Source organism: Molossus molossus, unplaced genomic scaffold (assembly GCF_014108415.1).
Source record: "Molossus molossus isolate mMolMol1 unplaced genomic scaffold, mMolMol1.p scaffold_m16_p_6, whole genome shotgun sequence".
In the NCBI taxonomy this organism is placed as follows: domain Eukaryota; kingdom Metazoa; phylum Chordata; class Mammalia; order Chiroptera; family Molossidae; genus Molossus; species Molossus molossus.
Genome location: NW_023425399.1, coordinates 67388817 through 67415048, shown reverse-complemented (window position 1 = coordinate 67415048; position 26232 = coordinate 67388817). Strand labels below are relative to the sequence as shown.

Here is a 26232-nt window from a genome sequence, read left to right as displayed (position 1 = left end):
CTAGGGCTGAGTTACAGTGGGTGTGAGCTGGCACCTGGCACGTGGAAGCGGAACGGGTACCAGGCAGGATGACACTGATTAGGGACTTGAGAGCAAGGTTTGGGCCTGTCACTCCTAAGAATGGCGCTTGAAGAAACAGGTGTTCTTTCTGTTACATGGTCTTTCCCCAAATCTCAAGTTAAGTCTAAACCCAGATGTACTAAGGGAAATTATTTCTGGAGAAACAGTCAAGAGAAAGCAGGACCCTCCCAGACACCTACAAAAGGTGTCAGTGGCTGGCCCACCCACCATCTCATGAGTCAATGGCAAAAAGGCCACCAACAGAAAAAAGAAACGTAAAAGATTTCTTCTAGAACATATGTGAAAACTTTCAGAAATAAAGTTGAGAAAGTTTCTAAAGGAGGTAAAATGTATGCATGTAAACTGGATATAAAAATATAAAGTATAACCTGAAATTTTAATCACAGGATGGTAAGAACTAGAGAACTTGGATTACTTTCAAACCTAGGAGATTACGTCCTTCGTTAAATAGATAATAAATATCCACTATGTGAAAACCAACCTCTGTGTTGTACTAAGTACAAAGGTAAATACAGCACCCACTCCAGGATGGCAAGGCAAAACACACCCGGAGAGTGTTTTGGCTGTGAATCCGCTCTGCCTGAACACAGAGTAGGGAAAGTTCATGTCACCCAATCAGCAACACAAAGTGATCCGAAAACACAATGGGAAAGAGAAGAGTTGGGGGAACAGTCAGTTAAAGAGCAAACCTGCTTCAGCACCATGATGTTAGGATATTAATATTTCAAAATAAATTCCCAGTCAGGCCTTAACACCATGAGACAGCTGTGATGAAACCCAAAAGAACTGCTCAGTGATTTTAACCTTTGGTACAGCATCGTCACCCAGTGTGCACAGGCACTCAAGTTCCAAAATTCACTCAGCTTCCAAAACACAACCCACCGTACGGTGACACACCAGAGGGTTTCACTGGTTGTATTTCTTGACATATATGCTCACAGTTTTAACCTTAATATTGTGTAGAGGGTTTATTAGACCATGTCTATACTCCTGGATGAACTATATTCGAGTTTATTACTTAAATAAATAAAACCCAAGGAAAGTAGCTTTAATAATTTTAGTAAAGAGGGTTTGCATTAATGAGGACAGATCTCTACACCTTGGGAAAATTTAACACTAACTATGTCAGGTAAGTGAGAAGGTGCATGTTACAAGTCCTTGGATGTAACTGTTCCTATGGTTGCACCAAAGAGCCATCACACAAGGAAACCAAGTTAATTAAAACCATCCCATCCTCAGGAGTTCCCAGAGGAATCGATGCTCAAGCAGGAAAGCCACTGCTGGTAGACGGGGCCATTCAGTTATGACCAGTATGATAACAGATGGTATGATGTGGTAAGACATCCAGCTGAGCCAAGACCCACTGAGAGGTTCATCGAATTTACAAATTACAGAATCAAAAACTCTGACACTGACGTAGCTGTTGAATGAACAATACTTGCACTGGTTTGAACAAAAATCCCTATATTTTACAATTTATTATTATTTTTTATAATCCATGAAAGGCAACAGGTGCACTGATCAACTTTCTGGATAATGGCGGTTCTCTTTGCTGTCCAGTCAAGAACTTCCTAAAGGATCGCAAGGTACTTTCATCACATAACATCCGCAGAAGTCGGAAAATTAAGACACTGACTGATTTTTCAACCGAATCTCAGAAGTGTAGTATGTAAAATAGCACAATTGATTTAGTCAGTTAATTGACTCACAGGCAACACAAAGCATTTGGAAATTTTTTTAACAGTCCCTTCCTGACCAGTAGTTAGAAGGTGACCAAAGCACACTTAGGACACAGTGTCATAAATTTTCTTACCATCTCTGGTTCTTCAGAGGCATCTCTGAATAGTTATCAAGAAATGCTTGTTGGAGTGAACACCAGTTTCTGTGCCTACTCCAGATCTGGGACATTCTGGAAGACCCTGCATGGCTTCAGTCATGGAGCTCAGTCAACCAGTCAGCCTCTACACAGGAGAAACCTGGGGGGCAGGCTTTTATGATTTTTTTGCTGCACTTATATAGCTCTTTTTGAACTGCCCCAGTCTGAATATAAATCTCTCTGCAATGTAGCTGATACACCGGCATCTTCCCCTGGAGTGCTACTCCGTGTGGATTTACCTGGGTCTCACAACACTACGTCCCCTTCACTACTGAATCATCCATAAGTAGAGTAGACTGAGGTCCCACATGCATGGAGACACATGGCAGGGCCCTTGTGAGGAACACTTGCATGGTAAGCCCTTTGCCACTTTTCCAGTCAAGTTCTGGACTCCTCCACCAATCTGGTTTAAACTACATCATAAAATGGTTTCAACATTTTCTATTTGCAGTAACAAACCTATATTATGAAATATAGACTCAAATTTCAGATCACGTTTGACTTATTTTCCTGAGACAAAATCAGACTATATTAGAATGGTATCCAAATAATTTCTATTTGGATGGTCATTAGGAAATATGATGTGTGCTAATCAGTTAGACTCAGTGAGTTCACCAATTATGGAAGCAATAGAACTAAAAGAAACACTATTTCCTCTATTGTGTGTGACTGGGGTATCTTTTCTTTATTTTCTCTTTTAAATTTTATGTTCAAGAAATATACAGCAATAATGATAACAAACTGGCTAGAAAGTTGCTTGTGTTCTTTAATGGCCAATAAAATAAGGGAATGACAGTATTAGTGATTTTGTTGGCATACATGAAAGTTTGTTAACATTCAAACATTTCTTAAACATATATATCAAATTACTTATCTTATAGTTTACACATAATAACATATTTTTATAGTTTAGATAATCAAGACTAAGAGTTTGAAAAATTATTTGGGAAAAGGTCTCTCAAACAGAAAAAAACACTGAATTCTACAATGATCTCAGCCTACTGCTAGAAGGAAATTAGATAAAGTCCCTTAGAAGCATCTCTGGATGGTATAAAGAAATGCCTGTTGGAGTGAACTCCACTGTTTCTGTTTACTCCAGATTTCGGGCCATCTGGTGACCCTTCACCATCCTATAATTCTCCAGGAATACGCTCAAGTCAGAATTCACTGTTCTTATTATTGTGAGTAAAAGCCTACCATTTATCAAGCATAATGCTACATCCCAGAAAGTGTTCAAATAAACTATCAGCTTTAATAGTCCCATCAAGGCCTTTTTGAGACAAATATTTTCACCCCCATTTTCCTGGTGAGGAAACGGGTTCAGAAAGTTTAAGAAAGTAACCTGAAATTGTGGGTTACAAGTGAGCCAATACATTTTTGCACCCCAATCTGCAGATTTGGAGCATTCCAATCTCATGTGAACCAAACAAGACACCACGATGAGACCTCTCCAGCACAGGGAACCAGGGACGCACCGCCTCCAGTAAACCCAACGCTACACTTCCTGAAAGTGGCCTGCCTCACACGATTGTGTCTGACAGCCACACCCCAACTGCTGCTTTGTGTTTCATTTGTAATTGACTTTAACCCAAAGATGAGTTTCACCTAAACTGTCATTAAGTCTGACTGCCCCATCCCAAACATTTCTATTTTGTACTTAACCCTTAAAAACAGAGTAAAAGTTTTACCTCCTGCCAAATTTTATCTTATCCACACTGTCCACTCCACATGTGGACTCTGACACACTGACTCTTAGTCACTTTTGTTGTTAATCCTCACTGAGGATATTTTTCCCACTGATTTTTAGAGAGCGTGGAAGGGAGGCAGAAGAAAGGGAGGAGGGCGGGGAGGGGAAAGAGAAACATTGATGTGAGAGAGACACATCAACTGGTTGCCTCCTGCACAGGCCACAGTCAGGGCCAGGGATCAAACCTGCAACCCAGGTACATGCCCTTGACCAGGAATCAAACCTGTGACCCTTCAGTGTGTGGGTTGATGCTCTCACCACTGACCCACACTGACCATGGCCCCTTAGTCACTTTTAAGCTCTATATCATTTAAAATCTAGAACATTTATATATATATATATATACACACACACACATATTTAAAGGAGAGCAAAGACTGAAGGATATCTTCCCCAGGGTAAAGTTTTTCAACCTCTGTTTACCTAATACACACTCTGTACCTTACAGCTAAGGTTTACATTCCAATTTGTATCTAAAGACAAGAGGCAGTTTGAATGTTTTTCGGCTAGTGTCATATTCTCACCTAGAGAACAATGCAACCGATTCACAACCATTTTTCTTATTCAACAAGTCAGCTACAGATAAATCCATTTTACTTTACTACGTCCAAATCTCTCCATCTCCACAACAATGTCATTAGTGAACATATTTTTTTCTACTATTGAAGTCTTTTTCTAAAACTGAAAATATTCTGCTGGCAAGAGTTTTTGTGACAGAAAAACATTACTCTTAAGAATCTGTCAAATTTATAAAAATACTTTATTATAAAGGAAAGTAAATGACCAACACTGCCCTGCCACTCAAATGCTCAGTTACAGTAAAAGTAACACTGAATTGTATCCAAAGTTAATTACAATGAAAATTCTGTACTCAAAAAGACAAATTACCTGTAATGAATTTGAAGCATGGGATATAAATTAAATTTAGCAGAGTGATCAACATTGCACATACCTTGGTCAGTCCTGAGGCATTTATTCTCCCCACACGAAACACCACAAAATCTCCTTTAGAAACCTCTGATAGCGGGGACTCGCGGTCAAGATGGTGGCGTAGGTAAACGCAGTACCGCATCCTCCCACAACCACATCAAAGTTACAACTAAACTACAGAACAACCATCATTCACAACCACCTGAAATCAAGCTGGATGGAAGTCCTTCAACTACGGAATTAAAGAAGCAGCCACATCCAGACTGGTAGGAGGGGCGGAGGCAGACGGGCTGGTCCCACACCCATGTGTGGCGGATAAAAATCAAAAGGATTCCTCAGCTGTGAAGGTCCTCCCTGAGGCCTGAGGGGTCCCTGCTCAGGGTTCCAGTGCCAGGAAAAGAAGTCCCCATAACTTCTGGCTGGAAAACCAGTGGGAACTGAGGCTCAGGGAGGCTGACCTGGCTGGAGCCCCAGGCAGCTCCCTAAAGGGCCCACGCACGGACTTATCGGACTCTCTCCCTCTAAGCTTGGAGGGGAGGCAGCTCCTGGGGCACCAGAGACATACAGGGAAGAACTGAGCTGTTTGGCATTGAAGTGAGGGCTAGAGAGGGAGCTTTCTCCAGGACAGATGTGTTGTCAGAAGCTTTTGTTCCTTTGGTGAGCCCTTCCCTGGGGCAGCAGACAGCCACCATATCTGGGACTCCAGCAACCTGGTTCACACTGGTTGCCCCGCCCTGGTGATTCCCTGAGGCCCCGCCCCACCCAACTTTCAGGCCCACCCAAGCTGTTGCCACTTGCTTAACCATAGGATTGGCCTGTCTTGGATCCTGCTTCAGGTTTTCCTAAATTGTTTCAAACAAGCAGCATCTGGTCTCAGCTAGCCCCATACCTCTCGTTAAGTAATACATAGAAACAAACACAGAGAGGCAGCCAAAATGAGGAGACAAAGAAACAGGTCCCAAATGAAAGAACAGAAAAAATCTCCAGGAAAAGAACTAAGTGAAATGGAGATAAGCAACCTAACAGATGCTGAGTTCAAAATACTGCTTATAAGGATGCTCAATGAACTTAGTGAGAACCTCAACAAACTTACTGAGGGCCTCAAGAGCATTAAAAAAAAAAAAACAGTCAGAAATGAAGGATGCACAGTCAGAAATGAAGGAGGCACTAACTGAAATAAAGAATAATTTACCCAGATTCAATAGTAGAGTACGTAAAGCCAAGAAGCAAACCATTGATTTGGAATATAAGGAAGCAAAAAACACCCAATCAGAACAGCAAGAAGAAAAAAGAATCCAAAAAAATAAGGATAGTGTAAGGAGCCTCTGGGACAACTTCAAGCATGCCAACATTCGCATCTTGGGGGTGCCAGAAGGAGAAGAGACACAAGAAATCGAAAACCTATTTGAAACAATAATGGCAGAAAACTTCCCTAACTAGATGATGGAAACAGACATACAAGTCCAGGAAGCCCAGAGTCCCAAACAAGATGAACCCCAAGAGGCCCACACCAAGACACATCATCATCAAAATGCAAAAGGTTCAAGACAAAGAGAGAATCTTAAAAGCAGCAAGAGAAAAGCAGTTACCTACAAGGGAGTTCCCATAAGACTGTCAGCTGATTTCTCAAAAGAAACTTTGCAGGCCAGAAGGGAGTGGCAAGAAATATTCAGAGGGATGAAAAGCAAGAACCTACAACCAGATTACTCTATCCTGCAAAGCTGTCATTTAGAATCGATGACCATATAGTTTCCCACACAAGGAAAAGCTAAAGGAGTTCATCACCACCAAACCATTATTATATGAAATGTTGAAAGGTCTTCTTGAATAAAAAGATAAATAATATGAACAAACAAAATGACAATGAATACACAGCTATTGACAATGGAATCTACAAACAAAATGAACAAGCAGAACAGAAACATTTTCATAGATACAGAGAACATTTTGTTGGTTGCCAGATGGGAGGGGGGTTGGGGGAATGGGTGAAAAAGGTGAAGGGATTAAGTAGTACAAATTGGTTGTTAGACAGACAAACCTCAAAGGGAAGGGGGGTTAGGAGTTGGGAAGAAATAAACCAAAGAACTTATATGCATATATGCATAACCAATGGACACAGACAACAGTGTGGGAAAAGGCAGGAGGGGGGCGGGAGTGGGAAGGAGGGGGTAAATGGGGGGAAAATGAGGAACATCTGTAATACATTCAACAATAAAGATATAATTTAAAAAAAAAGAAAACTCAGATAGCTATGACTGGCTGCCAGGTAAACCTATTTATTTCATTATACTATACAATGGAATCAATAGAAAAACTCTTCTTGAAGTTAACAAAAAAAAAAAAGCTTCTCTTGACTTAGATCAATTTTTCCAGAAAGTGAATCCACAATGGAAAAATACAACCTCTTGCAAGGTTACAAAAGTCCTTTAAGCTTCATAGTAAAACACTGGTAGAAGTATATTACTGTATCTCTGCATTTCCAAAATAAACATCCAAATCAACAACTGAACACTCTGGGCTAAGATTTTAGCCAAAATCAAAGCCAGAAAAACGTAAGAAACAAATCTGTGCATGGCAACCTTAGGTAGGGTCCTTGAAACGTGTATTTCACTCCCCGCAGCAACCCATCGATATTTCTCAAGTTATATGATGACAAAAATTCTATAAAAATGATAGACTAAAAAACTTTTGATCTAATAATTTATTTTCAAAATACAGATACATTTTCTATGTTCCTGCAATCTGCAATAATTTAGTAATCCAACCCTACCCCCATCCTTACTAATATTATCAACATGAAGTGTGTTTGAATTTTCTGTTCCAAGAAAAGCATTGAGTGCTTGAGTGTATTACGCAAAATATGACAGGAATGATATGGGGGCTGCAGACAGAAAGTAGAAATAAGTGAATGTGGGACATGGGACATCAGGTGAGCTCGGTGCTATCTGTGTCATGATGAAAGAGGAAGAGAAATGTGGAGCACACAGGTGTACACTGCCCATGAGCCTGGGAGTGACTCTCCTACACCTAGTGGAAGAGATGGACTGGTAAGGATGTGGTGGGAAGGGCTGTTGCAGAGAGATGTGTAATGTCCCTGTGTGACAAAGGGCAGAGGCCTGGAGGTAGGAGGAACGAGCTCTTTGAATGAAAACGTTAATGTTGAAATGGGATCACCTTGCTAAAAGAGCAAGCTACTCCTTCCCAGCTGTGGGGAGAGGATGCCATGGGTGTGTGATTGCACATAGAGAGACCTGCTCTCTCAGCTTGAGTTCATTCCCTACACTGTTCTCCATTACACTTGGAGAACTCTGCAATCTCCCATCTCCATAGCTATGGACAGACTTAATTCTTGTCATCTGTTAACTTGGGCTTGCTAAACATCTCAGGCAAAAGTCATTCAACTATCTCTTCTCTAAGAGGAATTTGGTTTTTTTACTAAAAGAACACTGAGCTGCAATGCCCACCACAATGTACATTTTATAGATTACTCATTCTCTCGGCAAGAAAAAAGACATCCATAGTTCAAATTACTCCACTGCTCCTATGTACAGAAATCTCCAAGTTTCTACCATTAAACAATAGACTTGGCCAAAAAATATTCAAATAGTAAAGGCCAAATTCATTTAAATGATAACTTATAGCTAGGATATTAAAGAAAACTTGATTTTTAAAGGCCTCCAATTTGTTTTTCCTACCATGGTAAATGTTGGAGTTTTTGTTTGTTTGTTTTTTTAAAGAAGACCACATTTTTCTTTTGACTGTAACATTTAGGAGACATTATAAAAGTAGTTTTAGTAATTTGATCCCTGTTAGAGACTTTGAAAATAATTTTGTATTTAGACACTGGGTCTGAGTGATTTTCCAGAGTTCTGAAAAAGCAGAGAGGCATCGTGTATGTTTTATGCCAACATTCCCCAGCTCTCAGTATCTGGGACAAAAAAGTTTTAAAATATACACTTACCTCCACATCACAGGTATATTCTGATCCATCTAGAAGTATCACCTTGCACTGCATGCTTTTAGGCTTCTTGACAATCTTTAATGGAGATCGAGAGAGTTTACTGCTATATGATTTCTGAGAGAGTTTATCGTCTTCCAATTGCTGATATTCGAGCTGTTTTGCAGCTCCAGCAGCAAATTCCCGTTCCTTGTCGGTGCCCTGTGAAGAACAATGACTAGTTTTCATTGCAAGACAGGAAATAAATATTGCATTGCTCAGGCAATATTAGAACACCAGAAACAGGCGTTCCTATTTCCTAAAGGATGAGAGACATCTGAATTAGGATAATAGGAAAAGATATAAATATACAAATATTTACAATGCTAATAATTTTACCTAAATAACGTTTGCCATTTAGACGCAAGAGTAGGGCCTTATTTCAACTTGACACTAGGATTTACTTTTGAAGCACTAAGCAAATGCCATTGAGACTTCACTGAGCAAAGAAGAAAAACAAACAGAATTCTGGCTTTTTAGAAAAGGGCATTAGATAGTGTTGGTCTTTAAAATAAATCATCTAGATTTTACCTAATGTACTTGATTTTCTTCATTCACTGGATCCTTCTGTAACAGGGGTGGGGAACATCCAGCCCGTAAAATCAATACCAGCTAACATCACACGCCTCATAAAATTAGCCTGACCAAATACAGCAGGCTAATTTTATTTTATTTTTTTCCTGTTCACTTTAATCAATAATATATATTTTTCTTTGTCAAATTAAGAACTGGGGAGGAATAAAAGAAAGCCTCATATATTAAATTTTTAAATAGCTTCTTTGAATTCAAAAATAAGGATCAATAGGAGAGGCACAGGTTGTGGGCCTGGTCCCAGCAAAGCCACCAGGGCAGTTCTGCAAAGGAAGTAGGGTGGCAATCCACTTAAAAAAAAGTTCTCGAGGGGAAAACTATAAAATACTTAAGTTTCAAAAGCCAGACTATGTTCACACTCTCTGTTCTCTATCCCAGAGTGTCCGAATATAGTGTTTCAAGGAAAGTTTTCACTGATTCAGGCTTTGCAAACAAACATATGCAAATACATTCCTCATTAGCAGTCCCATTTTGGTGATTAACAGTAAGCAGTAGGCTTGGATTAGAGGTTCGATTTCCACTCGAATGCAGTTTGTTCCCTTCTTGGCAACAGAGCCACTTGCAGAGATCTGGAAATCATAAGCTTCCAAGTGGGAGGAGGTGCTGTTCTGGTTCACCTGAAAATATCCTTTCAGACTGGCTGGAGTTTTACAGTCCCCTTTTAAGACCTGGTGTGTGTTGTTGATGACAATGGGGTCAGGGCTGCCGTAGTTGGGAGGGTTTGCACAGGGGTCATAGCTGAGCCGACCCAGCATGGGGTCAACCTGGGCCATGTCCCTTACCACGTCCCCAGGGATGTGACCAGTCCACTTGGAGAGGGCTTCCAGGTTCACCGGCTTGATGCCTTGGTCTGCAGAGTGCTCAATCCTGGACTTGCTCCCTCAGACAGGAGGCAACGTGAAAGGTACCAGAGACATAGGGGGCAGAACTGAGTTGTCGGGCCTTGGGCAAAGGGCTGGAGAGGCAGCCTTCTGTCAGAGAGACGTGCTGGTAGAGGCCTTTGTTCCTTTGGTGAGCCCTTCCCCAGGGCGGCAGGCAGCCACCATATCTGGGACTCCAGCAACCTGGCTCACACTTAGCAGGCTAATTTTTAAGTTGATAATTTTGTATGGCTCACAAATAATGTTATAAATATCCAAATGGCCCTTGGTAGAAAAAGGGTTCCCCACTCCTGTAAATAGTCTAAGACCCATAACTGCCAAATACACATGCATAAGGTTATTTGATAAAATTTAAGGCCTACAGAACTTCAAGTATTAATCTTCTCCGTAATTGTACAACTGTTAAAATATTTGATTTAGCTCTAAATCAATTCAATGAAGCCAGCAGCACTGAAATTCATCACAAAGTAATCCCCTAAATCCACTTTCCCTCACTGTAAAGAGCTAGTATAAGAACAGATCAAATCTGTCCAAAAGCATTAATCTGCTTTCAAATCACAACAGTCTAGTCCAGGCTAGACTCAGGACTGCAGAGGACATCCTATGTGACAATAAACTCCTCCCTTGCATCACTCTCCTCGGAAACGTCTCTATCATATGACTGCCAATGTATTAGTGCAAATTCAACTCATGGGTCAGACTACCATTCCACTGGCCTGCAAACATACACTGACAGTCCAAAGAAAAACATGTTCTGAAATTGTATAGGCCCCTTGAATAAGCATGAAACTTCCTCTCTCATAAACATACTGTCATCCTAGTAGCTAAATGTCAGTAGCTAAATGTCATGGGCTGAAGAGTGAAGAGAGTATTGACATTCTATCATTTCAACTCTTCTTTTTTATTAGCCTCTACAATTTTACAACATTCTAATATAATCATTATTTTTCAGTGTATTTATTTTAGATTTTAAGTATAGATTATTGCTTTTATAGTGGTATTTTCTATCTTAATTAACACTCTAAAGATTACAAATACAGTCCTTTCCTCCACTACCTTGCCCAGGAACTCAAGGAAAAGTCTTGAGAAGTTCTTAAGAATAAAAAAACAAAACAAAACACCATTTGCTAAGTGAAGAAAATGAGACAGGCTAGTAAGCCAGGACAAGCAGAATAGAGAAACTGAGACAGATATTATGCAGTTTGCAGCCATCTAGTAAATCCTCTCTTCCCTAAACTAGGGACACTTAAAAGCAAGTGATTTACACTTCGCCTCCCTTACCAAAGGGTAAGCAGCTAAATCACCCTACTGAGGGAGATAGATAAGAGAAATCCAATTAATGCCATTTGTGCCAACCACACCCAAGGACACATGAAGTTAAGGGAATCTCATTTTGGCACATCAGCATAAAACTGATGAATATTCTATTGAGATCCTCCCCTAAACTCCCAGCCTTTAAAACCCTTCAAAAGGAAAGTCCCCGGGGAACTCTCCCTCCTAGCAAGATGCCTGTGCCTTTCCCCTCCTTCCCTCCTTCCTTCCCCACAGGTATGCATCTCCTAAACTCTAAAGGACCTCACAAAGCTTGCAACCAGGGCAGCAATGGGCAGCAGCAGTTCAACCCGGGATTAATCCCTGAACTCGTGCCCAAGGCCCCCTTTTCTTTGACTTCTTAGTGAGCCAAAGCCCAGCCTGGGCCCATTTCCCCACCTAGGCCCTCTCCTGTTATCCTGGCCCATTCTTGTTTCATTGCCCCAGCTTTAATATAGGACTTCTAAAAATCACTAGGACTTTGCTGTGAAATCTTTCCAGCAGGAAGTCACAAACCTACCCACTTACCACTGGGCATAAGCAGATGCCTCAGGGCCAGGTCCGCTTTCTGTTAACAAAACCAAGAAAAAACCAGGGAACCCAACTTCAAAGTCCAAAGCAGTTGAGAAGGCAATTCCCAGCTAAAACAAAAGAAAACCTGCTCTGGCAACTTGGTCTGACTTCTTTTTGACTGTTAATCTTTCCATATCGAAGCATTAAAACAATGCAAAAAAGTCATAAAACATTCATTCTGGCCTTAAGGTAGTTTAAGAAGTTTGGTAACCTTGGATTTTTATATCAATAACCATAACACATTTGTTAAATGCTTCATAATTTATATAAGTCTTTTAATTTACACTTTATCTCATCATAAAAAAAGTCAACAGAAGCTACATTTTTATCTAAATTTTACCTGGAAATAACCTTTCTATGTAGTAGGTAGATAAAATTTCATTTTTTCTCCACTAACATAAAAGTACCTGTATCAAAATGAACTTTCTTGGTTACTTATGTGTCAATTCCAGAGTCATCATAAACCACCAGTGTTCAAAGGGAGGCCTCTTCTCCTTATCACCTGAAACACCAACCCATCACTAAGGCTCTTAAGCACATTTTGAAAACTTTATCAGCTCTGGGAGAGCAGGCCAAGTTCAGCAAAGTCAAATGTCACAGTCATGCAATACACTACAATTTAAATATCAGTATCAACCATTTTAGCAAATCCTCTTCTTCATTTAATCCCCATAAGAGCTCTAGGAGGTTGGGTATTATTACCGTAATTTGCACACGAGGAAAAAGGAACAAAGCACCATCTTAACAGACTTTCTCAAGGTCACAATATTAGTAAACTGGAATTCAAATTCAGCCAAATCCCATGTTCTAATCATCGCTAAATATCCGAATGTACCTTGTTATATACCTCCAACAGAACTGGGCTCCCAGTATGAATCAAAGAATTTTAGGGTGGAAAAATCTTAGACAATTATCTTTTCTGATTTCTTCATATGTAAATAAGGAACCAAGGCCCAGAGGACCTGAATGTCTCCAGACCACTAAAATAGCTAGGGGAGGGGACAGAGTAATCTAGGTCTCTTGACTTTGCAACCAGTCATCTTTCCTGCTAAGGATCTAGTATTACTTCTCTTGTTTTGTGTCAAACATCTGACTATAGAAGATAAAGTGTGTTTAATCATATCATACCTAGGTACAGAAAATCTTCCTTCTCCACAATTATCCCCACTTTCATTTTTATTTCAACTCAGAGTTAAGAGGAAAGAATAAAGAAAGCCAGCTTAGTTATCTTAAATTTCTGAAGATTTAAAAACAAACCAACACTAACACCATTACTCCTCCACACACACAAAAAGGTAAAGGAACATTACGAAAACAACAGCTCCTTAGATTTTGTTTAACACGTTGGAAAAATAAACTTATCACAAAACATCTTGGATCAGACAGAGCATCTATTTATACAACATGATAATAAATGTTATTTTCAATACTATTTAAAAGCAAAAACAAAAGCAAAACTTAAATATCATGAGAAAAGAAATAAAATAATCAGGCTGTAAAAATATAATCTAGTTTAATGTTATAAAAATGTGTTGTGCCTTCCAAAGAATTTTACTAACATGCTGACTTCATGTCTCTTCTCTCACGTGGTCTAGAATGTCCAGCTTAACACATAAGGTCTGACCTATGAAAAGTACATCATTTTCAGGGGACTCTAGATTTCCTTCCCACATGTGAGTCAGCACTCTAAAACATGCTGATCCTGGTCTGATGTTTTAAATCAAAGAAATTTAAACATGGATTTATTCAAGGCCCAAGTGTAAACCATGCTTTACATTTTATATGGAAACTTTCAAAAGAAATATTCAAATTACACATGACAACTGAAATACATCTAGAAGTACTAGAGTTGAAAATCTACATGTATGTAGGGGTTGGGAAAGAGACCAACCTGAACATCCACTAAGAGTAGCTGGCAACATTAGGGTCAGAGTTCTCCTGGGAAAAACCAAAATAGCTCTAACCCCTTGGCTTGAATAAAAATCAAGAGCATAATTTAAGCTGCCAGTGTGGTGTCTAGCCTCCCTGTAAACCCAGATAAAACCAATAACTTGCAATCCAGATTTCAGTGAGTTTAAGAGCTTCAATCAAATGAAGGAGTTACCAAGCAAGGTTGTGGAATGTCATTCACTGAAAGCCTTAAAATAGTATAAATTTTCATTTGCTTTGGACCAGAAGGGGCAAAGCAGATGACCCCTCATAGTTTTCTCTAGTGCTAAGAGACCGAGGTCAGACCAGACCCTGACAAAGCTCGGTAAACATTATTTAATTGGTTTTCTGGGTGATGCCAGCTGCTGCAGGGCAGCGGGGCAGTGTGGGTCCCATGGGCTCACCTCCTTCCTCACGGGGGTGCTGTGCGCTGCAGCGGCTGTGAACTGCTCCAAGGCCTGGTGCTGTTCCTCTGGCCCCTGCTGCACCCCCTCGGGCCCCTGTGGACCTGCCGCCTCCTGGGGCTCAGCTTCCTGCTCAGGCTTGGATTCTGAGTCTGAGCCAGATTCGGTTGTCATGGTTGATTGTTCTGCAAGCACAAAAAGGGAAAGTCCCATCACTGGGTGCAATTACTTTCCCTAGGCAAGAAAACTAGGATGCTACATGGAAGGCTGCAGAGACAGAAAGATGGAGAAATGCTAACAAGTGAAGCGTGGTCCTACCGCACACAACTAACACACGGCTTGTGCAATTTAGCATGAATGGTTCAAAATTAACATTTAACTACAAGTAAAAGTTGACTTGTAATGATCACAGATTTTATTCCTATTAGATTTTTGATTATCTAATCATGGAAGTGCATATTTTTTCTCATTCCCTTTCCCTTTCTTATCTCTAGGGACCCTGTTCTGCCTCTCCCAACCCTTGAATCTCTTCATGCTTACATGAACAAATGCCCTTCTCTTTTATTTCTCATCGAAACCACAACTACAACAAAGGCTTCTCCATAGACAGACTCTGACCCATACTGGAAAGCACTGGCCACGGCTGCAGGGAAGCTGGACAGCATCACCCCCCACCCCTCACAAGTTCATTCTCATAGGCTTCCTCCTGGCTTCCTTCTACTTCCCTTGAATGCTGAAATGGAAACTTCTCATGAACTCAAACAAAAGATCTTAATTTATAATAATCTGCTCTTATATCCTAAAAAAAGACTTTATAAATATAACCACCATCTTCTAAGCATTTGCTGGTCAAGATACTAAAGTATGTTGTGCCTCAGTTTCCACATCTGCTATATGAGGGAGTTGACCATGATCATGTCTAAAGAGTTTATTTTCTGTGGTTACTTTTCCATCTACTAATAGATATGTCATTTTGTTTACAGCATTTTTAATTTTTTTTGCTCTAAGCAGCAACAAAGCTCTTATGCTTGTGGTTACCATGTCACTGCAAGTAATTTGTTGGGTATTTGGGAGCTACCTCAAAAACAAATATTTCAGATTGTCATATTTTTTTCCCTTCCTAACTCTAATTTTATGGTAAAAAATATCATGAGCAAAGGCCTAGTGTAATGCTTTAAGCACATGACGACACATTAGCATAATGTAAAATTATGCAAAATAAAACTCCACAGTAAAACTATTTAGTTCCTATCTTCACAATGGAATACGTTTAATAATGTGAAGAAGAGGGAAACATCATACATAAATACCAATCTATGTTATAAACTAAGTGCTATATCATTGCTTCTAGATAGGGTTACTTTTTACAAACAGCAGTTATTCTTTCTGTTGAATAAGAGACATATCAAATTGACATGTGCTCAGATGCCCAAAGTGTATGTAAATATCAAGTCCAAATTCAGAGCAAGCAGTAATCCAAATAAAACTAACACATTTTCTATTTTCCTCTTACTTTTTAGATTTTCAAGCAAATCTTGAAGGTAAATATCATATCCTCTTTTGTATGTTTATACTGAAAAGTGGAGCCCACAACTGAATTCCACCTTTCAGAAAGGGGGAGATTAGTTTTAATAGTTCAATTCACTGAACTCTTATAAGTACCAAATATAAGTCAAGAACTGCTTATAATTTAGAAACAAAGATGAATGTGTTATAAAGCCCTTCCCCACCCCAAGAAGCGCATAGTCTGTGGCAGAAACAGACACTCCCCAAAATCCATTTCTTCCATTTTCCTTTTACTAACTAAACTCAGTTATTGCTGGTACTTCTCCATCCAGCTTGAAACTACAATGAGTTGTGGCCATGTGATCAAGTCTGACCAGTGAGACAACAGAGAAAATGTATTCAATGTTTAGGTCATCATCACAAAGACAAGCCACTTGCCTAGATTTTCCTTTCCCATTAGCTGGAAATTAATGACTAACATGGTACCCACTGACCCAGTCATGGAGGCCCCAAATTTAGGAGGATGCCAGAGCTGCTCCTTCAGCCTGGGTCCCCTGGATGACTTCATGGCCTACAACCCACCTGCTCTTGATTGTTATGTGAGGCAGAAATCAACTTGTGTCTTGTTTGAACTTCAGTATACTAGCCCACACCCAATCTAACATACATTCTACAGACTAAATTCTACTAGTCATTCTCTAGTGGTACCCATCTTACTAAAACAAAGTAGCTTCTCTTCATCTTATTTCTTCTGTCAGCTACCACCATATTTCTCTGCTTTCCACCCATAACTTCTCAAAAAATTTGTTGACTCTTACTGTCTCAAACTTCCTCACTTCCTCTTTGTAACCACTCCAGTATGACTCCACCGGGATGGCGCCTGTGGTTGATGCCCGGACGATGCGCTCTTGTCTGTTCTCAACTCATCTGACCTTTTAGTGGCCTGTACTTGTCAACATGCTTCCATCTCTTGGGATTCAGAACTCACCACACTCTCCTGCAGACTCCTTTTCATTCTCTTTTACAGGCTTACGCATTATCCAACCTCTGAACATGGAAATGTCCTGGAAAACTCCATCCTAGACCCTCTTTTCTTCTATCTCTACATTCCCTTCCCAGTTTGTGATATCCTTTTCCAGGGCTTTAAATACTTTCCATAAGTCATCAACTCACGCATTTCTATCTCTAGTCCAAACTCTTTTCTGAGCTTTTAAAACTCCAACTGCCCACCTGACATTCTTCACAGGTAACTATTGATATTTTTCTATTCCTCCCCTTATCTTCCTCACCTCAAAAAGTGGCAATACCATTCTTTCACGCCAGAATTCCCTAAGTCACTCCTGACATTTCCCTTTCCCTTACTTTATCTAATATAGAAAAGTTTTGCAAACTATATTTTGAAAAATATATAATTTTATAAACACATATTAAAAATATAGTCTTCCAAAATAATGTGGGGGTCAAGGGCACTGAAACCCTTGCTAAGGTAAAAAAATCTGCATATAACTTTTTACTTCCCACAAAAGCTTAACTACTAATAGCCTACTGGTGACCTGAAGCCTTACTGATAATATAGTTCATTAACACATATTTTGTATGTTATATGTATTATATACTTTATTCTTATAATAAAGTAAGCTAGAGAAAATAAATGTTATTAAGAAAATCAAGAGAAAATACATTTACAGTACAGTGCTGCATTTACTGATATAGTAAGTTTACATCATCTATTTACAAGGTAAATCGCTTCAGTACCTATATCAATATTATCTTATAGGATATAAAACACAGTAGACATTATATTTATTACTAACACTAGACATCAAAAAAGAAAACATTGTGAAAAAGAAATGTGTGTTTACTTACAGATATAACAATGCACACATTGATAACAAAGAAGGAACAATATGGTTGCTTTATGGTAGCCTAGTATAATCAATACCAAATCTCCAAAAAAAGTTCTCCAACACATTTATTGAAAATAATTCACATATAAGTGGACCCTTGCAGTTCAAACCTGCACTGTTCAAGGGTAAACTGTGTATCTCTAATTGGTTTCCTGCCACTAAGCAAGCCATTATTTCTTTCCTGAATTCTCTCAATAACCTTTTCCCTGCCTCTATTCCTACCCACCTCTATTCTGTCTGATCTTCATAAAATATAAATCTAGTCTTATCACTCACTGCTGAAAACCCCTTATTAGTTTCCCAATATGCTTGCAGTTAATCTAAATTATTTAATTAGCATGGCCTTCAGGGCAAACCGAGGCCTTAACTCCCTATCCACACCCAGCAGCACTGCCTCTCCTGCTGTCCCACAGTGATCCAGCCACACTGTCTCCTTTCAGTTTCTAAACCACATCATGATGTTCTGCCTCAAGTTTTTTTAGACATGCTGTTCTATTTGCTGAGAACAATTTTTCCTCTGCTCTTCATGTGGCCAATTCCCCATTCCTCAAGTATTGGTCAAGAGAGGCGTTCCCTCTTTATACGGTTACTCTATTTGTGCCTTATTGTTTCCTTCCTATAATTAATCAAATTTTATAATTATTCAATCCTCCCTTAACCACCTTCCCTTACACTTAAAGGTATGAATCACGTGTTTATTCCTCAATATACCCAGTACAATAATCCCTCCTTATTTGCAGGGTATACCTGAAACTGTGGATAATACCAAAACCCATACATATTATGTTTTTTAAATACATACATAGGTAAGACAAAGTTGAATTTATAAATTAGACAGTCAGAGATTAACAACTAATAATAAAATAGAACAATTATAACAATACACTGTAATAAAAGTTATGTGAATGTGGTTTCTGTCTCTCTAAATGTCTGATAACTGATCTGATAACCGAGACTTAGTTATCAAGTAACGAAGTAACTAAGGGGCAGCGGTGGACAAAGGGATGGGCCACGCCCCAGGCAGGATAGAGTGAGATGTCATCACACTACTCAGAACAGCGAGCAGTTTAAAACTTATGAATTATTTACTTCTGAAATTTTCTATCTGATATTTGCAGACCACAGCTGACTGCTGATATCACGTACAGGGAACTACTGTATCAACACGGTACCTACAACACAGTTGGTACTTTAATAATTATTTGATGAGCAACTGAATAATAAAATCAACCCCATTATTTTATCTCTACATTTTAAAGTGTAGTAACTCTTCCTTATAGTCTTTAATAATTTTAATATCTCTTTTAAGTGTGTAAAGAATGGGTATTTTTATGCTTTATAGTAAATAGAACTCAGTTAAACTTTCAGAACCAAAATCTCCCTACAAGACAATAGACACAATTGGTCTGTTCACGGTCTAATACTTTTATCAATAGACCAAAGGGTTTTCCAAAAACACAAAAAGAAAATGTTTGGGTAGTTTAGAGAATATCTATAAAAGAGTAACCAAAAAGTCACTAGATTATGAATTAAAAACCAAAACAAAATAAATGACTACTTGAAAAAGCATATTTTTAAAAATACTTATTTTTTCCTAGACAGGAAAGTTCTTGCATATAAATTTTATTATTTTTTTTAAATTTGGATACTTTCAGTAGGGTTCTGTTATTATGTGTGTTTCAGCAAATAATGGCCATTACAATAATTAGATATCTAAACTGTTACAGACATAGAAAACCACGATCATATATCCAAATATAAACATCTCAGTTCATTTCACTTTCAAATCTACATATAATTTTTATAGATATAATACATGAAAATAATTAGCAGCAAATATGTTGGCATGTGTGTCCTGGATGTTTGTTTGTTTTTTAATCCTTACCTGAGAACATGCTTTTTATTGATTTTAGGGAGACAGGAAGGGAGAGGGGGAGAGAGAGAGAGAACACTGATGTGAGTGAAACTGGTGTGAGATGTGACAGTTGCCTAGCACATGTGCCCCAACCAGGGTATGGCCCTGACTGGATGGAACCTGCTACTTTCGGTGTATGAGGCTCCAACCAACCAAGCCAGCCACACTGGCTGGGGCCTGGATGACTGACTTAATCTTTCAGTTTCCTACTTCCTCTTCTATAAAATGAGGGCTTCAGACCTGAAATTAGTGACATTGGTGAGGAGGCTGTGTGGAGGGGTAGGAAAGGCAGGAAAGTCCCAGATCTTTCTGTTTAAGATAAGTTTCATCATCTTTCAAATTCCTTACTACTTTTTAAAACTAAGGAGGTTTTTACACAAATGTAGTTGTAGTAGATACATCTCATATCAGTGCACTCTAAACTTTAAAAAGTTGTTAAATATATGTTAAAATAGGAATCCTTCTAAACTCATGACATTAGCCTTTTGACTCACTATACATGAAATAAAAGGGCAAGCTTAGTAAAGAAATATCCCAATAGTGAATTTCAGTGTATTAATTCTAGTCATGAAACCATTTTGCACCTGCTTCTGTCTTTAATTCCATGCCTCCCTAAGGCAGAGAGCCAGCTATACAAAAACTGAATAAAAATGCAAAATGGATAGAGCCCAGAAAGCACCTATCAACTATTTAAACAATAAAATAATCTACCATTATTTTCTACATATGAATACACTGTGTAATAACACCTTACCTGTTATTCATCCCATAAACCACAAAACGTCAAACCTTAAATAAACTCCTATGTCCTTGACAAATATTTCCTATGTATATTTTTTTCCAGCTATATGTATAATATAATAAATTTAAAAATCATTGCTGTTTGTTTTTTGACTAATTTTAGTATAATAAAACTTCCAATGCTGTTGAGAGAAAGTAAAGTATTAAACAAAAATGTAAGGCTTTTAAATTCTGGGATCTCACTAAAATCAATATTTAATTCCACATATCTGAAAGGTAATCAGTTCATATTGTACCTATGAGTAAATGATATTGACGGCCTAGATCAGTAAATTCAATTTCAAAACTTTTAAAATAGTCTTCTTTTCCACATGCCAATATAAGCAAGCAATACACTGATTTTTAAATGTCAAACAAAATCATAAGCACCTAAATACAGTCTTCTAAGTTTAGCTCATTATTTTAATTTTACAGTGTGTACCTCCAATTTTGTACCCAAATGCCAAAACATTTTTAAAAATTAGATTTTCATAATAATTACATTGTTTTGGTTTTTCTTTTTCTTATACTTATTTCTTGCTTTCCAGGATGATCCTTGGTACTTAGAGTCGCACATTTCCCTTTCCAACTCCTAAAAATTACTTTTCCAATGTTCCCTTTTCTTGTGATATTTTCTCGATGGATGAAACATAGCTGTTGATTATTTCAGTTACTTAAATAAACACCATCACTTGCAATCCCAAACAGAAAGCAATACAAAAGGCTTGTGCTTAGCTTAGGAGTAAACTGGGCCCTTTTTAAAGTACTAAATTTACCTTATTGGGTTTTGCTTAAGCTAAAATGGTTTGGATGCCTAGACACTCCAAATCTTAAAAAGTAGGAGTAAAGGCATTCATTAGTTATGCTGGGGTGATGGCAAGAGTAGTCCTTTACTTTCTAAGAAACATAAACTGTGTTTCATTATGCCTCTCAGAGGGATGTGTTTATTAAATGACTGCCAAAGGAAATGGTAATGAGCTTCAAAGGCAGCATCGTGCAGGTGTAAATGAAATCATGTTCCCAATTCCCTATTCATTTCACCTATAAAAAATGGTCATTGTCATGCACTTCAGGTTTTGTTCTTTTTCAGCTCTAATTTTTTGTTCCACAGAAGCAATAAAAAAAGTCAGATTATCCTCGTTTCTTCCACTTTTGGAGGTAGCAATTCTAACATTCCCATCTCCTAACTAAAGGACTGCTAAATTAGTTTCTCTATTCAAATTTATCTGCCTCTCTTGCTGATATAAAAATTCAGTTGTGTTTTATAAAAGACATAAACCTAAGACAGTAGAGGAAAATGCTTAATATAAATCACGTATAAAACAGGACTCCTAAGAAATACCATTTACCTGCCTACAGTAATATAGCACTACAAAGGCCAATTTTTTTTAAAACAAGCTTTTTTTCTTTTTTATAATTCAAACATAAATTTATAGGAAACAAGAGGCTAGTAGACTACAGTAATACATACTCACTTAAATATTTATAACTACTGAATCCTATCCATCAGTCCACTAAAAACTAACAACTAAAAGACAGGAATATCATGTCTCCTCTATTGGATTCTTCCTATTTGCATTAAATGAAGACCAAAAAAGCCCTAGTAATACCATTACATTAATCTGGTGATTATTTATCAGAAAAGAGAAGACTGGATAATATAGGCCTGCCGTTTATACCACTTTGCCAGAAAGCTATAGTTGAACACTCCAGGTTAATTCCCCACTGATGGATGTAGGAAGGGACTGAACAAAGCAGTTAAGGTGCATGCCCAGTAAGGTGTGGGTGATGTGGGAAGGTGCCTACCTGTCAGTCACTCTTGGGAACAAGTCAGTGGCCAGAATAAACGTAGCCACTGCAAGGGTGCGAAACGTGAATATTTAATCTTCTGAACAAAGGAAGTTCCCTCTCTTGCCTCTTGGTCTTTGGCCCTTTTGCTGCCCGTGACAGCTGGCTTCAGGGGCTCCTAAACCCTGCATTTGCCCATGTGGCATATGGCCATGTGGGACCCATACAATGGACTGATGGCCTGAATCTAACCTGATGCTGTACTGGATCCAGCTGCAATATGTTTACTGGACACTGGCCCTACCTCTAGCTTTGCTGAACCCACAGCTGCCTCTTTTCCAGGCTGGACTGAAGGACATGGGATTTTTCAACCCAAAGAATATGATTTCAAGCAAATAAAAATCATTCATTCTCCCATGTGAGTCTTAGAAAATTCATTTTCTGAAGATATCACAAGAGCCCACACCACTAGCAATGAAGTATTATGGCCCATTGATTTCTCCGGTAACACTAGTATTATCCACCTATAAAAAAACACAAGAAACCAAATCAACCTGCACTTGGTCTTACATTCTGCTCTCTACAAATCCCATCTCTACCCCTCTAGTATGGCCCTACCTCTTTACTGCTCTTTAGAGCCATGCTTATGGAAAGAAGTTTCTTCCCATGCTGTCTCCACATCTTCCCTCCCATCCCCTCTGCAGAGTACAGTTGACCCTTGAACACAGGTTTGAGCTTCAGAGGGTCCACTTATATGGTGTTCTGTCAACTGGCCTGTACAGTTCAAACCTCTGTTGTTCAAGGGTCAAGTGTACTCCCCTTTATTCTAGTAAACCTTATTAAGGTTAAAAATGACTTCCCTACAAGCCAATAAATTCTATGCAACACCCTGGCTCATGTTCAAACTGTCCTGATTTTCCTTCTCCTTCTGGCTACTCTTTTCTCATTTCCATTTGCCTCTTCATAGTCTCTTTCTCATATTCTATTTCTCAACTTTGCAGTTCTTTAGGAATCAGCTGCACTCTTCAAATCCCTTTCTTGGAGAGCTCCTCCACTTTGTTTCAAATAACAGTGACAATTCCAAAATATAGGTTCCTTAATTTGTGACCTCCCTGAGCTTTAGGTCCATATATACATACAATTCTACTTCTGACCTATCTTATCTAGATATCTGAGAGGCACATAAAACTGAACAAGTGTCCATCCATACCCTTGATTCCGCCACCCTCCTAAGCCCCCAATATGCTCTGCTTCAGTCTTCCCATTTCAGCAGGCCAGCCCCCATCTGTCCAGTGCTCATGCTTCATTAGGGATGCCTCTCTCCTTACTCCCAACTTAATCCACTTCACTTCTGTCTATTTCATCTCCGGAGTTGTGTTTAAAGAAAGGAGGAAGACAAAAGAAAATTCTAGGCAGAAGTTCCCAATCTGTTCACAGCAGAACAATGCAAAATCACATGTGCAAGGGCATCTGGTCTGGTGCAGCTGGAATGTAAGGTGTGACGAGAGGTGCTGAGACCAGCCAGGCAGAAGTCAGGTCCTGCAAGGCAGTCTCATCCTCATTAAGGAGACCTCGTCTCATTATACAGAGACCACTCTGGCAGGTATGAGGATGACTAGCATCAGAAAGGGTCAGCTGGCCTTTTCTATTGTTTTGGCTCAAAATAAGACCAAACTAATGTACCAAGCTGGCCTCGATGGGGCAGCACAGAAGAGTGAAATTCAGGGCTGGTCATTATAAGATATCTTTGAAAACTTGAGAACAGTTGAGAAACTAAATGTGACTAATGGCAGGAACAATTCTGATTATTTTCTTTTTAATAAGCTTTATGGTCATACTAAGTTCAAATCCTATTAGGACAATATACCTACCCCTATGGAGCCGACTAACTTTTTAAGATTATAAAAGAAGCAGAAGGCTGTAGTTTTTATGAAGATGACACAACAATTAAAAAATTACTTCCCAAATGACCATTATACACCTGCTGAGGATTACCAAGATCCATCAGCATAGGGACAATAATTTCACAATGGCATTGGCACATCTACAATTCAGTGTTGGGAATTTTAAAAACTAAACAAGACAAATAATAATAAGGCCACAGTCCCCTATTTCAAGGAATGTACATTCTGACAGGTTACCCTGAGAAGCAAATCAACCACAGTGCCCAGGGTGTGAGAACTATGTCCAAAGAAAGGGGCTTTCAACAAGTCTGTAGGGACACAGAGGGCTTCCTTGGGAAACAGTCCCTGTTTGATGGAAAAATAATTACTCACCTTTAGTCCCAAGTTTAATGACACTAGCTTTAAGCTTTAGATGAAATTAAAAATCACAGGTTACATTAGAAAGATAAAAGGAAATTGGGAGTAAACAAGTGCAAGAGGGGCGCCATGATGGGGGAGAGCCCTGATGGGGCAGGAGCGAATGAACCAGCCAGGAGAGAGCGTGTTCTGGCCTCGACTCTGCCATGCTCTGTGACCTCAATGGAATTTGGCTTCCCTTTCTGTTCTGAGATTCTGAAATTCTAGCACTCCTGAGAACCAGAGACACTGTTAGAGTAACAGCATGACATCTAAAGAAATTTTGTCCTCTAAGAAAAGTTAAGACAGATACTAACTGATCTTACTGACCAGTTCCAAGGGCATAAATAACTAGGGCAGGCAATCGCCAGCATTCTAGCAAGAAAAACAACCTCCCACTGGCTAGGCAGCTGCAGGCTTCATTAATTGAGTCTATTAGGGTTTCATTTCATTCCCTGAAACAATACTTTTACCCAGATCATCTGAGAAAGCTGAAGAAAACACTCTTAGTTTACTGTACATTAGAAAAACCTGGTTTATTTTCAGTAAGTTGTTAGCTTTTCTTTCTAAGTTAAAAATGTTTAGATCTGTGTTTAAGTAATTCACAGATGTAGTTTGGAAGACAGCCAGACAGACATGGTGATTATGACTATGTAATCATCCACCTTATCAATATGTATTCATATTTGCAAATCAAAATGGTGCCAAGTACTGGGGTATAAAGTTCTATACACCTTTGAAGTACCAATAGTATTTGGTTGTTCCCACAGCTCTCTAAATACATTTCAATAAACCAAGGAAGCAGCTGACTCCCTCTCTGGAGGTAGGGGGTCTTGTGCTAGTGAATATTAATAGAGTTCAGTGACAGCACTAATAATGGGAGGGGCAGGGTCCCTGAGGAGACAAAACTACATGCAAATTAAGTCTACAGAAAAAGTGGCAGAAGAACCAATTTAAGTTCTGTTCTGGATGTTTTAATTATCATCATTCTGTTAAAAATAAGGAAGTTCCCAAACTGGGATTCTTGAACTCCAGAGGTTGGGGAAGGAGCCTAAGGGTCTGTTTATTTTGCTATTGTAAAGGAGAGTGCACATTTAGCAATGACAGAGCTTTACACACTAACCATGTTTCTTTGTTTTTGGTTGGATATTTATCGGTTAAGGCTAGAAGTACTGCTACATTACTTTTTCATTCATTAGTATGTTCCCTCAACAAACATTTCTTGAATAACTGTTCTGAAACCTGGGAATATATCAGATAAAGACAGATCTCTGCTCTAGTGGAACTCCTATTCTAATAGAAGGAAAAAAGGAAACAAAGCGTGTCAGCTACAAAGAGATGTTATTAGATAATTCAATCTAAAGTAGATGGGTGGTTGCTTACATCGGGTGGTTAGGGAGGGCTTCTCAAAGGAGGATATGTTTAAGCAGACATTTGAGTATGAGAAGAATCTGCCATGTGAAGATACAAGAATATTACCCTCCAGAAAGGCTAAAGCCCAAGCCCTAAGGAGGAAAAGAGCTTGGTGTGGTCAGGGGACCGAAAGATGGTCAAGGAAGCTGGGACCCAGGAGGTACAACGTGAAGTAGATGTAGGTGGGGGCGGTGGAGCCACGGGTCTTAGTAAGCCAGTCTCTGAAGTTGGATTTTATTTGAAATGCAATGGAGCATTTTAACATGAGGAATGATAGGGTCAATGATACTTTTAAAAGACCAC

At 39.0% G+C, this 26232-nt stretch overlaps 1 protein-coding gene across 4 annotated transcripts in view; it reads right to left on the bottom strand.

Annotated features, from left to right (window-relative positions):
- EPB41L3 (erythrocyte membrane protein band 4.1 like 3) overlaps positions 1 to 26232 on the bottom strand; it is a 198706-nt gene that overhangs the window by 86296 nt on the left and 86178 nt on the right. For all 4 annotated transcript variants that reach the window (XM_036244576.1, XM_036244580.1, XM_036244579.1 and 1 more), the window contains exons 2-3: positions 14321 to 14505; positions 8596 to 8793 (exon numbers count right to left, since the gene is read on the bottom strand). In XM_036244576.1, coding sequence (XP_036100469.1) covers positions 8596 to 8793; positions 14321 to 14505 — 383 coding nt within the window. The remainder of the gene's footprint in view (positions 1 to 8595; positions 8794 to 14320; positions 14506 to 26232) is intronic.